Source organism: Sus scrofa, chromosome 9 (genome assembly GCF_054392235.1).
Source record: "Sus scrofa isolate SSC_HxYL_T2T_F1_AM1 chromosome 9, Sscrofa_HxYL_maternal_Yorkshire_Landrace_v2.0, whole genome shotgun sequence".
Classification (NCBI taxonomy): Eukaryota; Metazoa; Chordata; class Mammalia; order Artiodactyla; family Suidae; genus Sus; species Sus scrofa.
Window position 1 is genome coordinate 94,316,639 of NC_139391.1, and position 14,793 is coordinate 94,331,431.

Genomic DNA, 14,793 nt, shown 5'->3' on the forward strand with positions numbered 1-14,793 from the left:
CTGTCACATGTGTGAATTTGTTGGAGAAATGCAACCTTCCTGAATATATTCACTGGATTTCAGTAGTATCTCACTAAAACTATGAGTCTTATCAGACCTAAGTGTTCCCTTATTCTTTTTGCCTAAAAATGAAGACTCCATATTATACAACCCCAAGAGAAATCCATCACATTGCAGTGATACCCTCTAGTCCATAATTTTTGACCTTCGACAATGCTAGCTACAGCCTTGTGTGACTATTTAAACTTCAATTAATTTAAAATATCATTTAAATTCAGTTTCTCAGACACATGGCAAGTGCTCACAAGTCACATATGACTGGCTGCCATATTATATAGCACAAATATGGAACATTATTTTCGTCACAGAACATTCTCCTGGACAGTGCTCTTCTGGACTACAGTGTGAATAGTGCTGTCCTGAGTTGTGCTTTGCTGAGGTCTCAACTGTCTTTGAGGGAAAGTTCCTGTTTTTTAGCACCTTTTGCATAAATTTTCTTTATATTGGATCTTTTGAAAATTCCTAATTAGGATCCAAGAACTGCTTTCTGCTGAATTCTAGTCTATATATTAAAGCAGGGCTTTGATGTTACAATCATGAAGTATGGGTTTCTTAAAAAGGTTTGGAACTTAAAAAAAAAATAGGATCATCTATTTAAAAACAGATAATAAAGGGAGAATAAGATGAAAAGATATGTCTATATATAGTTACTGAGAGATTACTAAATTTATAAGGAAACATTCTTAACATTTATAATGTAGTATTTGTTGTGCTACTCTTTCTCAAACCAGTTTAATATTTTGGAAGTATTTGAGAGGTATGATGAAAAAAATGTTCTATATTCAAACTGGTTTAGAAAAATACTGTATGTGATTGCTTCCTTGGATACCCTTGGACAAATAAGCATAGTAAAAGCTCGGTTTAATCCAAATTTTCCACACTTGTTTGATTATGGAAGGTAAACATCCTGCTGAACTAATTTTTTGCTGAACACATTTCTGGGAAACATTGTTTTATATAACTTTTCTGGTGGGGATAAGGTAATAGCTCTTACATCTGTAATAATCAGAAACTAAGGAATTTTGTTCTACCTATTTTCCAAAGATAATGACTCATAACCTTATGTAATTTTAATGTTGTCTGTGCCTTTGTCTTACTTATCAATTATCCTTAAAATAATTAATTTCTTCTAATTGAATTCACATCATAATAACTAAATAGTTCCAAGATTATTACTGGTAAATATGATGTCTCCTCTTTTGCTGTCAATAACTATTTAATTCTATATAACCTATAAGCAGTTTGTTCCTTCTTTTTTGCTCCTTTTTTTCTACTATAATCTATTGAAAACAAAGGGGCAAACTAGATGATCAAATCTCTGATGGATCAAACTCAACTGAGTTTAATGTAAAAGCTATCATAATACTGGTTTAATCATTATAGAAATCTGTTTTGTAGAATTCTAAAAGTAGTCAGTCTAAGGATGAAATATGGCTCAAAAGTTATCAGGAACTCAGGATCCTTCTGTCTTTCTACTAGTTATGTGACCACATCCATTTTAGCTGGGCACAGGCCACTAAAAATAAAACTGAGATTCCCTTATTTAGGAAGATGAGATCAGATATTAGATGATAGATTAAATCAATGACAATTTCTGCTGCATCAAGTTGCACCTAAAATAATTCCCAAATTGTGTACAAAGGAAATAACACGTGTTAAAAAAATGATACATTTTAAAAGGATGGGGGGTGTTAATTGTTAATTAGTCTGAAACATCTTGGGTTGAACAAAATTAACTATTTCTTTGTTTTGATATTTTTTAACATGTTGGTGTGTATTATCAATTTCCAGGGGGTAGGGTGCTAGGTATATGGTGTTTCCCAGACTTATTTGAGAACCCTTTTCCCTCAGAAATATTGCCAGAGTGATTCAGATAATAAACTCAGGATTCAGATAACAGATTCAGGATTTAGATTGTGAGCCCCACCAATTGCTAGCTAAAGAGTCTGTCAGGTAACATCTATAAGCTCCTTCTGGAGATTCAGTGATACTGAGATATGTAAAGGGCCTGATATATTTAACACACATTTTTTATGCTAAACAAATGGAACCATTAAATCAATCTTAATTTTCATGTGGTTTTAAATCAGAAGGCTTAGGCCTTGAGGGTAGTTTTATTTCCTGATGCAAAATAAAATGTGTGGGCTCTGGAACTTTTTGAGTTTCTTCTTCTGGGCCCCAGGTCATTTAGAAGTCTGATTGCTAAATAAATGAAGAGTTAGTAAATATGGTACTTCTGTGTGGAATAAATTGAATGTGGTTTTTTTTGCTTTGCTTTTAAGAATAGTCTTAACAGTGAGTCAGTGCTTCTATAAAAATTCTTTTAATTACTTTTCTAATTAAATATTTAATATTTTCATTGTAGAAAATGTTTAAAGGTTAAAATGACAAAAAAAATTAAATCACCTATAATTCCACTACTATTGGATGATAAATATTTTGATTTTTATATATAATTTAACATAAATGGAATTATACTGTTTGTGTGATTTTGACAGCTTATTGAAGCATAATTTACTTACAGAACTCACCAGTTTTAAGTGTACAGTTTATCAGTTTTTACTAAATTTACAGTTGTGCAACCATCACCACAAACCATTTTTAAAACACTTCCATCACTTTGCAGAGATTCCTCTTTTGCAGTCCATCCCCATTCCCACCTCCAGGCCCAAGCCATTATTTAGCTGCCATCTTTAAAGATTTTCACTTTCTTCACATTGCATGCACTCAGGGTGCTTGTAATATATAGGGTTTTGCACCTGGCTTCTTTTATTATTTGTAATGTTTTTGAGGTTCATCCGTTTTATAACATGTATCAACCGTTTATTCCTTTTTATTGCTTAGTAGTAATCCATTGCAAGGATATATCACATTTTGTTTATCTTTTCACCAGATAATGGACTTTTGAACTGTTTCCATTTTTTAGCTATGTTTTATTTATTGTTTATTTTATTATTTTTAATGTTTTAATGAAAATTGTTTTTAAAATGTACTTTATTATTTATATTTTTAATTTACATTTTAGGCATTCATACATTTCTTTGGTGAAATGCGTATTCATATATTTTGCCTATTTTATCATGTTGTTTTTGTTATTACTGAATTTTAAGATTTCTTTATAAATTCTAAGTACAAGTTCTTTTTCAGATATATGACTGGCAAATATTTTCTCCTAGTGTGTGGCTGGTCTTCATTTTCTTAATGATTTCTTTTGAACACAAAAGTTTTAAATTTTTCTTTTTTTTTTTTTTTTTTTTTTTTGTCTTTTTGCCATTTCTTGGGCTGCTCTCGCGGCATGTGGAGATTCCCAGGCTAGGGGTTGAATCGGAGCTGTAGCCGCCGGCCTACACCACAGCCACAGCAATGCGGGATCTGAGCCGCGTCTGCAACCTACACCACAGGTCACGGCAACGCCGGATCCTTAACCCATTGAGCAAGGCCAGGGATCGAACCCACAACCTCACGGTTCCTGGTCAGATTCGTTAACCACTGCGCCATGACAGGAACTCCTTAAATTTTAATTAGGTACAGTTCATCAAGTTTTTCTTTTTTGTATTTTCCTCTTGGATTTAAGAATTCTTTGCATAACATAAGATCATGAAGATCCTCTTCTACATTTTCTTTTAGAATTTTTAACATTTCAACTCTGACACTTAGATCTTTGATCCATTTTGAGTTTATTTTTGTAACCATTGGTGAGGTAAGGGTCTAACTTCTTTTTACATATGGCTATCCATTTGTTCCAAGACTGTTTCTTGAAAAAAACAATTTTTTTCTGTATTTAATTGCCTTGTCACCTTTGCTAAAAATCTGATGCCCATTACTGTAAGGTCAGCTTCTGTTTTCTCTGATTTTTGTTGCATTTATTGACATGTCTACCCTAATGCTAGTATACACTGTTTAGAGTACTATAGTTTTAGAACTTGAATAAATAAATAAATAAAATTAGGAAAAGAAAGTCCTCCAACTTTGATCTTTTTAGATATTTCATTTCTACATATATTTCTACATATGTTTATGGATTACCTTTTAAATTCTGCACAGTAGCCTGCTGGGATTTTTGACAAGGAGTGATTGAATCTGCCGATCAATTTGAGGAAATTGTCATTAACAACATTGTCTTCCAATACTTTTATTCAGATCTTCTTTTGTTTCTCCCAACCATATTTTGTAGTTTTTGGTGTGTGAGTCTTGCATTTCTTCTTTGCATTTGATTTTTTTAAGATTTTTATTTTTTCTATTATAGTTGATTTACAGTGCTCTGTCAATTTCTGCTATATAGCAAAGTTACCCAGTCATACATACATATATACATTCTTTTTCTCACATTATCCTCCATCATGTTCCATCACAAGTGACTAAATATAGTTTCCTGTGCTATACAGCAGGATCTCTTTGCTTATCCACTCCAAATACAATAGGTGGCATCTGCTAATCCTAAACTCCCAGTCCATTCCACCACCTCCCCCTGCCCCTTGGCAACCACAAGTCTGTTCTCCAAGTCCATGAATTTTTATTTTCTGTAGATAGGTTAATTGTACCATATTAGATTCCATATATATGATATCATATGGTATTTGTCTTTCTCTTTCTGACTTACTTCACTAAGTATCAGAGTCTCTAGTTCCATCCATGTTGCTGCCAATGGCATTATTTTGTTCTTTTTTATGGCTGAGTAGTATTCCATTGTGTATATATACACACACCACATCTTAATCCAATCATCTGTCAGTGGACATTTTCCATGTCTTGGCTATTGTGAATAGTGCTGCAATGAACATACAAGTGCATGTATCTTTTTCAAAGAAGTTTTATCTAGATATATGCCCAGGAGTAGGATTGCTGGATCATATGGTGGTTCTATATTTAGTTTTCTGAGGTACCCCCGTACAGTTTTACATAGTGGTTGTGCCAATTTACATTCCCACCAACAGTGAATGAGGGTCCCTTTTCTCCACACCTCTCCAGCATTTGTTATTTGTTGACTTGTTAATGATGGACTTTCTGACCAGTGTGAGGGGGTACCTCATTGTAGTTTTGATTTACATTTCTCTAGTAATTAGTGATGTTGAGCATTTTTCCATGTGCCTCTTGGCCATCTGTATGTCTTCTTTGGAGAAATATCTTTTCAGGTCGTCTGCCCATTTTTCAATTGGATTGTTGGTTTTTTTGCTGTTGAGTTGTTTAAGTTGCTTGTATATTTTGGAGACTAGGTCTTTGTCGGTTGTATCATTTGAAACTATTTTCTCCCATTCCATAGGTTGTCTTTTCATTTTTTTATGGTTTCCTTTTCTGTGCAAAAGCTTGTAAGTTTAATTAGGTCCCATTGGTTTATTTTTGCTTTTATTTCTGTTGCCTTGGGAGACTGACCTAAAAAAACATTTGTATGGTTGATGTCAGAGAATTTTTGCCTATGTTCTCTTCTAGTTTTATGGTGTCTTGTCTTATGTTTAAGTCTTTAAGCCATTTTGAGTTTGTTTTTGTGCATGATGTGAGGGCCTATTCCATTGTCATTGATTTACATGTGGCTATCCAGTTTTCATAGCATCAGTTGTTGAAAAGACTGTCTTTTTCCCACTTTATATTCTTGCTTCCTTTGTCGAAGATTAATTGACTGTAGGTGTCTGTGTTTATTTCTGGGTTCTCTATTCTGTTTCATTGGTCTGTCTGTCTGTTTTGATACCAGTACCACACTGTCTTATGACTGTGGCTCTGTAATACTGCCTGAAGTCTGGGAGAGTTATGCTTCCTGCTTGGGTCTTTTATGGTTCCATATAAATTTGGGGATTGTTTGTTGTAATTCTGTGGAAAATGTCCTGGGTGATTTGAAAGGGATTGCCTTGAATCTGTAGATTGCTCAGGGTAGTATGACCATTTTTACAATATTAATTTTTCCAACCCAGGAGTGTGGAATATCTTTCCATTTCCTTGAATCCTCTTTAATTTCCTTGATTAATGTTTTATAGTTCTCAGCATGTAGGTCTTTCACCTCCTTAGTCAGGTTTATTCCTATATAGTTTTTTGGGTGAAATTTTAAAAGGTATTTTTGTGTTCCTTTTCTAATATTTCATTGTTAGTATACAGAAATGTGACTGATTTCTGAATGTTAATTTTATATCCTGCTACTTTGCTAAATTTATTGATCAGTTTGAGTTGTTTTTGTGTGGAGTCCTTAGTGTTTTCTATATATAGTGTCATGTCATCTGCATAGAATGACAATTTTACTTCTCTTTCAATTTGGATACATTTTATTTCTCTTGTTTGTCTGATTTCTGTGGCTAGGACTTCCAATACTATGTTTAATAGAAGTGATGAGAGTGGGCATTCTTGACTTGTTCCAGATATTAGTGGGAAGGCTTTCAGCTTTTCTCCATCGGGTATTATATTTGCTGTGGGTTTGTCATAAATGGTTTTAATTATGTTAAGGAATGTTCCCTCTATACCCACTTTGGTAAGAGTTTTTATCATGAATGGATATTGGACTTTGTCAGATGCTTTTTCTACAACTATTGAGATGATTATGTGTTTTTTGACTTTTCTTTTGTTAATGTGGTGTATAACTTTGATTGATTTCTGTCTGTTGAACCATCGTTGTGCACTTGGGAATAATCCCACTTGGTCATGGTGTATGATCTCTTTTATATGTTGTTGGATTCAGTTGGCTAAAATTGTGTTGTGAATTTTTGCATGTATATTCATCAAAGATATTGGCCTATAATTTTCTTTTTTAATAGTATCTTTGTCTGGTTTTTGTATTAGGGTGATGCTGCCTTTGTAGAATATTTTTGGGAGTGTTCCTTTTTCTTCAACCTTTTGAAAAAGTTTAAGAAGAATGGGTATAAGTCTCTAGATAGTTTTCCGCATTATAGGTTTTCAAATTTGTTGGCATATAATTGTTCATGGCATTCTCTTATGGGTTGTTTTTTGTATTTTGTATTTATGCAGTTTCCTTTGAGATTTCTCCTTTTTCATTTCTTATTTTGTTTATTTGTGTTCTTTATCTCCTCTTCTTGGTGAGTCTAGCCAGAGGTTTATCAGTTTTGTTTACCTTTTCAAAGAACCAGCTCTTGGTTTTTTTTATTTTTTTTTCTATTGTTTTTGAATCTCTATTTTATTGATTTCCTCTTTGATCTTCATGATGTCCTTCCTTCTGCTGACTTTAGGTCTTGTTTGTTCTTTTTCTAATTCATTTAGTTGGTGGGTTAAGTTGTCAATTTGAGATCTTTCTTCTCTTTTGAGGAAGGCCTGCATTGCCATGAATTTCCCTCTGAGTACTGCTTTTGCGGCGTCCCATAGATTTTGAGAGGTTGTGTCTTCATTATCATTCGTCTCAAGGTATTTTTTAATTTCTTTCTTGACTTCCTCATTGACCCATTGGTTTTTAGTAGCATGTTGTCTAGTCTCCACGTGATAGGTTTTTTTCTCATTTCTTTTCCTGTGGTTGATTTCTAGTTGCATGCCACCATGCTCAGAGAAGGTACTTGAAATAATTGCTATACTCTTAAATTTGTTGAGGTTAGCTTTGTGCCCCAGTGTGTGGTCAATTCTTGAGAATGTTCCATGCACACTTGAGAAGAATGTGTATTCTGATTTTTTTGGATGTAATGTCCTGAAAATGTCAGTTAAGTCTAACTTTTCTATTGTTTCCTTTATTGGTTTTCTGTCTAGAGGATCTGTCCACTGATGTGAGTGGGGTATTAAAGTCTCCTACTATGACTGTATTCCCATCAATTTCTCCTTTTATGTCTGTTAGTATTTGTTGTATGTATCTGGGTGTTCCTATATTTGGGGCATATATGTTGACAATTGTAATATCCTCTTCTTAAATGGATCCTTTAACCAGTAAATAGTGTCCTTCTTGTCTTTCTTTATGGCCTTCATTTTAAAGTCTATTTTGTCTGATATAAGTATTGCAACTCCTGCTTTCCTGTCTCGTCCACTGGCATGAAATACCTTTTCCCACCCCCTCACTTTCAATCTATATGTGTCCTTTGTCCTAAGGTGAGTTTCTTGTAGACAGCAGATTGAAGGTTTTTGCTTTTTTATCCAGTCTGCCGCTCTGTGTCTTTTGATTGGAGCATTCAGTCCATTGACATTTAAGGTGATAACTGATAGATGTTTATTTATTGTCATTTTAAACCTCATTTTCCAGTTGATTCTATGATTCTCCATTCTTCCTTTCTTTTCTTGGTTGGATGGGCTCCAATTATTTTCTGCTTGAGTACTTTTCTTTTCATTTTTTGTGAATGTAATGTTCGGTTTTGATTTGTGCTTGCCCTGTTTTTAAGTATGTTAACCCTTTCCTATTATTGTGTGTTTTAGCCTGATAGGTTCAAACACTTCATTACCATACTAAAATTTAAAAAAAGAAAAAAAAAATCTATTCATTTCCTTACTTCCCTTGCCCATGTTTTATGATTTTGATGTCTTCTTTTTAATTTTACTCTATTTTAAACATCTTCATGATTAGATCTGTATGCTGGCTTATTTAAGTGACTGCTCTCTGATGGTGGTTTCCTCCATCCTAGTTCTTCTTCTTTTTTTTTTTTTTTTTTTTTTAATTTAGAGAAGCCCTTTCAGTATTTCTTTTAGGATGGGTTTTGTATTGCTATATTCTTTTAGATTTTTTTTGTTGGAGAAACTCTTTATTTCCCTTTATATTCTAAATGATATTCTTGCTGGATAGAGTATTCTAGGTTGCATATTTTTTCCTTTCAGTGCTTTAAATATCTCTTGCCATTCCCTCCTGGCCTGTAGAGTTTCTGTAGAGAAATCAGCTGATAGCCTTATGGGGGTTCCCTTATAAGTTACACTTTGCTTTTCTCTTGCTGCCTTTAGGATCCTCTCTCTATCATTAACTTTTACCATTTTCATTATGATATTTCTTGGTGTGGGTTTGTTTGGGTTCAATTTGTTTGGGGCCCTCTGTTCTTCCTGTATCTTGAAATCAGTGTCCTTTAAATTTGGAAATTTTCCAGCAATAATTTCTTCAAATATATTTTCAATCCCCTATGCTTTTTCTTCTCCCTCTGGAATTCCTATTATGCATAGAGGGGGCCCGCTTTATATTATCCCATAGGTCTCTTATATTGCTTTCATGTTTTTTCATTTGGTTTTCTGTCTGCTGTCCTGTTTGTGTGATTTCCATTATTCTATCTTCCACATCACTAATTCGTTCCTCTGCATTATTCATTCTGGTTTTTTAATGCCTTTAGCTCCGTTTGTATCTCTGCAAATGAATTTTCTCGTTTTTCTTGACTTCTCCTTATATTTTCTAGTTCCTTTCTGAGGGAGTCTACATTACTGTTCATATCTTCGCTTAATTCCATCACTATTTTCACTATCTCCATTTTGAGCTCCAAGTCTTTCAGACTGCAGAGGTCTGTTTCATTGTTGACTGCTTTAGGTGAGTTCTCCTTTTGCTTTAACTGGGAATGGTTTCTGAGCTTCTTCATCTTGCTTGTGTTTTTCTTTTTCATGGTGGAGGTACACTTCCCATGTCCAGGCAGGGCTTGCCTTGGTGCTCCTGGGCCCAGAGCTCTTCCCGAGGGCTGATGGGTGGCTTGCTCCACAAGAGTACAGAACTTCCTGAGGGCGGTCTGGGCTAACCAGCTGGCTCTGAGGCAAAGGAGCACTTCCCAAGGTTGGGCAGGACTTGCAGGTGTGCAGTGAGTTGGAAGCGCACTTTCTGTGGTCGGGCAGGGCTTGCCCTGGTGCTCCTGGGCCACGAAGCTCTTCCCAAGGGCAAGTGGTGCTGTGCAGCTTGCTCCACAGGAGTGGGGCTCTTCCTGTGTGTGGGATACCAGCCAGGGAAAGCTGCGGTGGTGGGTAGCTTCCTGAGGGTGGTGAGGCCAGTGCGAAGTGATGGCAGGCAGCTTCTGGCCAGGTGCACGTGGGGTGGGGGAGGAGGGATGTTCTGGGAAGCTCTGCTCTCTGCTAGCTGGAAGGCAAGCATGGACATTGGGCCACAAGGAGTATGGTGGCCCACCCCTCCTCCTCTCCCCTCTGCAACACTGGTGCCTTGTCTCTCCTTCATGTCCAGACTTTCTCCCAGGTTCCCTCTGTTGTGGCTTTCCACTTCCCAGCGTATTGCTCCCTCCACCCATGACATATTACTTCCTAATCCCTCAGGCTATTTCCACACTGTCAACCCCAGCCCACTCCCAGGGACTAACCTCCAGGGCCTAGATCTCGGTGCCCAGCTCCAACCCCAGCATCTTGTTTTCTGGTGTCTGTGCCAGTGGTTCAGATGATCTGTGTGGCTCTCACTCTGCTTTTTAGATCTCAAACCTGCTGCTGCACTTTTCTCAGAGTCTGGAGATCCCTCCAACTCAGTTGCTCTTTCTGTCGGTTAGATGACTTTCCAGGGTGTAGGTTCCCTTTCTTCTTCACAATTCCTTCTTGGGAGTGCCAGTCTGGTCTCTCTCTCCTCTTTTCTCTTATATCACCCAGTTATGTCAAGAGATTCTTGCTGTTTTGGCAAGTTTAAGTTTTTCTGCCAGCATTCAGTTGTTGTTCTGTGCGAGTCTTTTTACATGTAGATGTGTTTTTTCTGTTGTGTTTGTGGGAGAGGGCAAGCGCATCCCCCTACTCTTCCGCCATCTTGCCTCATCTCCTCGATATTGAATGTCTTTTCATGTTCAACTCTTGGCCATCTGTATGTGTTCTTTAGAAAAAAAATGTCTATTCAGATCCTCTGTTCATTTTTTTAAATTGGGTTGTTTGTTTTTTGTTGTTCTTGAGCTTTATGAATTTTTAAGTATTTTGGATGTCAACCCTTTATCAAATATATGACTTACAAATATCTTCTCCTATTCAGTAGATCGTATTTTCATTTTGTTGATAATTTCCTTTGCTGTACAAAACATTTTAGTTTGATGTGGTCCCATTTGTTTATTTGAAAGGCTGTCTGATTCTATGAATTTACCATTTCTGCTAGGTTGTCCAATTTATTGGTGAATAGCTGCTCATAATAGTCTCTTATAATCATTTGTATTTCTGTGGTATCTGTTCTAATTTCTCCTTTTTTGTTTCTGATTTTGTTTATCTGAGTCTTCTTTTTTCTTAGTGAATCTAACTAAAGATCTGTCAATTTTGTTTATCTTTTCCAAGAACCAGCTCTTATTTCATTGATCTTTTCTATTGTCTTTTTAGTCTCTATTTCATTTTTTTCTGCTTTGATTTTTAGTATTTCCTTCTTTCTATTGCCTTTGGACTTCATTTGTTTTTCTAGTTCCTTCAGGTGTTAAGTTAGATTGTTTATTTGAGATTTTTCTTGTTTATAGGTCTGCTATAAACTTCACCTTCATACTGATTTTGCTGCATTCCACAGATTTATGTGTGAAATGACTGCATTTTTTATCTGGTCTCCTACCTACTGTTAGATATTTTGAATGTTTTCAGTTTTATGTCTTATAATTAATGCTACAGTGAACATTTATCTAGATTAATCTTTGTACATACTTCCTTAGAGTAAATTCCTTAAGTTGAATTTGGGATTTAATGGTATGTATATATTTAAAATATTTTATAAAATGATTTTGACTACTATCGTTTTTTACCCTCCTGTTCTACATACAGCTATTATAAATAACTTCAGTGTAATGTTTTCTAACATCAAAATATGGAAAGAAGATGGAAATAGCAAATATGTTTTAGAAAACTAATTTTTGCTAATAATATGAGAGACATACTCTAGATGTCTTACAAGAGAAACTTAGATTCCTACATCAGTGTACTTCACTCTTTCTCATGCTGTTCTTTGTTTTTTGTGGGGTTTTTTTGTTGTTGTTGTCATATAGGTTCTAGCACAAATTATCTTAATCAAATATTATGATACATTTCATTTTTTTGGTAATAAGGGAAAAAAGTTGTGATGCGGTCTCACTAAATTTCCAATAATCTTTTTTCTAGGTTGACCCTTTATTATGTTGCAATAGGAATTTCTGCCTTGGTTTTTGGCTACATGCAGATTTCCTTTTGGGTTATGACTGCAGCACGACAGACCAAGAGAATTCGAAAACAGTTTTTTCATTCAATTTTGGCTCAGGATATCAGCTGGTTTGACAGTTGTGGCATCGGTGAACTTAATACTCGCATGACTGAGTAAGAGGATGGATGTGCAGTTTATCAACTTTGTTCTCATATATAACATATAAATAACTTAACTGAATTTATTTACTTGTTTCAGTGACATCAACAAAATCAATGATGGTATTGGAGACAAGATTGCTCTGTTGTTTCAGAACATGTCTACTTTTTCTATTGGCCTGGTGATTGGTTTGGCGAAGGGCTGGAAACTCACCCTGGTTACTCTGTCCACATCACCTCTTATAATTGCTTCAGCTGCCATGTTTTCTAGGGTAGGCAAGATGGCTGATGCGGTGTTGACTGAAAGCAGGAATGTGAACTAGATTATTTTACTGAGTTTGTCCAAAAAAGGACATTTCTATTTATTTTCTGTATCCTATACTAGAAAGGAATATCTTAGGCCACAAATAGTTTTTATTTTTTCATCATTTATCACCTTTCTCTCTTCAAATTATTTGGCTACAATGAGGTATGATTTTAATATCCTAAAAACATTAAAAAAAATTCTTTGTCATTTACAGCCAATGTAATTTCAAATGAGAGCATTGATAAGGTTTATGGCATTATACACTAAATGCTGAAAAAGCCTTATTATGTGTTCCAAATTACCAGATAAATGTGCTTCAGTTCATTTCTCTAGAACAGAATGAGAAAATCCTCAAACAGTAAACACTTAACCATTATTTTTTATGTCAGCCATTTCAAGTTTCTGTTTTTATAAGGCTCTGAATTACCATTTAAAATGTCTGCTAATATATATTTTATGTATTATGTAAATCTGTTTCAGGTTTTGTTTTTTGATTTTTGGTTTTTGGGGATTTTTTTGCTTTTCAGGGCCGCACCCAGAGCATAGGGAGGTTCCCAAGGCAAGGGGTCGAATCAGAGCTACAGCTGCTGGCCTATACCGCAGTTCACAGCAATCCCAGATCCCTGACCCATTGAACAAGGCCAAGGATTGAACCCGCATCCTCATGGATACTAGTCAGTTTCATTTCTGCTGTACCACAGCAGTAACTCCTTGTTTCATTTTTTTTAATTTTAAAAATTATTTTTTTTAATTTTAAAAATTACATTTTTAGCACTGTTATGCTATGAATATAAATATTAATCTCTTTACAAGATATTGATAGCCTGGTTTTGAAACCAAATCTCTTTGTGAAATGCAAAAAACAACCAGTATATCCCTAATATCTCTCTCCAAATAAAGTCCTTGTCAATTCTACCAATGTGTATATCCATTTTCTAGATCAGAGGCACAGTTTACTCTTGAGAGATGGAGTTTTTGTTTGTTTGTTTTGGGGGGCTTTTTCAGTTTTAAATTTTTCAAAGCTAATTGATCTTTATAAAAGCCAAAGCTGTAAAATTCATGGAGTTTATTTGCTAACAATATACAAATGCAACCAAACAAGAATTTTCAGCAACAAAAATATTCTAAGTTTGAATAATTCCTTAATGATAGACTTGGGTGTTTCAGACAACAGATCTTTATTTAGTGTGACTTCTTCTGTTGACCTTGTAACCCTTGTCAAAATCTTCATCCCCAGCTTATTTGAAATGAGGACTCCCTCAGTAGGAAAATTAACCACACAGTATGTTACTAAAATCAGAACCTTAACTGACCAAGAAATAAAGTGGACAATGAGTTTAAAAAGAATAGCAATAGGGAAGCTAAGGTCTGCTTATTGTTATTAACTGATTGTGACTAGGAAGCAAGTAAAAGTCAAAATTATCCAAATGACTAAAGCAGCCAGGCTAGATGGTTTCTAATTTCTTTCAGTTCAATTCAGCTGGGCAAATATTTTTTGAATACTGTCTATGTCCAAGGCTTTTTGTACATGCAGCTTCCCCTCAGTGGTACTTTAAATAGAAATAGCTGTATTTATTAAGTGAATTTAGTAAATAATGGGTATTACTTGGTTTATACTACTTTCTGCTTTAGCAAAATCTGAGCATGTCTTACTAAAATCAACTCCAATTATGGGAATGTATTTTGAAAGTGGATAGATTTGTTATGTGAGCAATTAGTAGTTACAGACTCACAACTCTGAGGACAATTTTCCTGCTCCCTTTCATTAAAATGTTGTGCGGATTACTAAATTAAGTACTTTACTGATTAAAGAAATAGTAATTGAGGTGTATAATAGAGAAAAAGTCACACTTTAATTAAAATTTTTTTAGAAATCAGTTAATCCTGCTTAGTATCACCAAGAGTGATAGTTTCCTCTCTCTCTCCCTCTCTCTCTCTTTCCTCTCTCTGAAAATCTAGGCAGGCTGCATTATGCACTAATAGTTTCAGGAGTCACGCCCCAGACATAGGCAGGATCATATTCCTCTTCCTGACACAACCCTGTGATTCATACCCTCTGGAAGTTTTGTTTTTTACATAGTAACAAATCAAATCGAGTCAAATCAGGATCACTGATTTCTTTTGAACACATAAGAACTATGTCCCTAATATCCTTTTCCAAATTGTGTTAATATAGATACTCATTATCAAAGCTTTTAAAAATGTAGAGAGAAAACAGTGAAGCTCTACTAGAAGGAAAAATAGAGATTTAGACTCTGCATTATGTTAAGCTAAGCTCATTCACTACTGTGAGACTTAAAAAAGTCAGTATCTGTGATCATTGGCTTCTTCGTTTG

At 35.0% G+C, this 14,793-nt stretch overlaps 1 protein-coding gene across 42 annotated transcripts in view; it reads left to right on the plus strand.

Moving 5' to 3' along the window:
* The window catches only part of ABCB5 (ATP binding cassette subfamily B member 5), a 157,957-nt gene that overhangs the window by 40,567 nt on the left and 102,597 nt on the right, over positions 1 to 14,793 (plus strand). For 27 of the 42 annotated variants that reach the window (XR_014816812.1, XR_014816811.1, XM_084978436.1 and 24 more), the window contains 2 exons: positions 11,974 to 12,165; positions 12,251 to 12,422. Coding sequence is in view for 32 of the 42 variants with exons in the window: in XM_084978414.1 (XP_084834540.1) it covers positions 11,974 to 12,165; positions 12,251 to 12,422 (364 nt within the window). In the remaining 10 variants the exon portion in view is untranslated. The remainder of the gene's footprint in view (positions 1 to 11,973; positions 12,166 to 12,250; positions 12,423 to 14,793) is intronic. The other 15 variants (XR_014816813.1, XM_084978443.1, XM_084978440.1 and 12 more) reach the window with 2 other exon arrangements.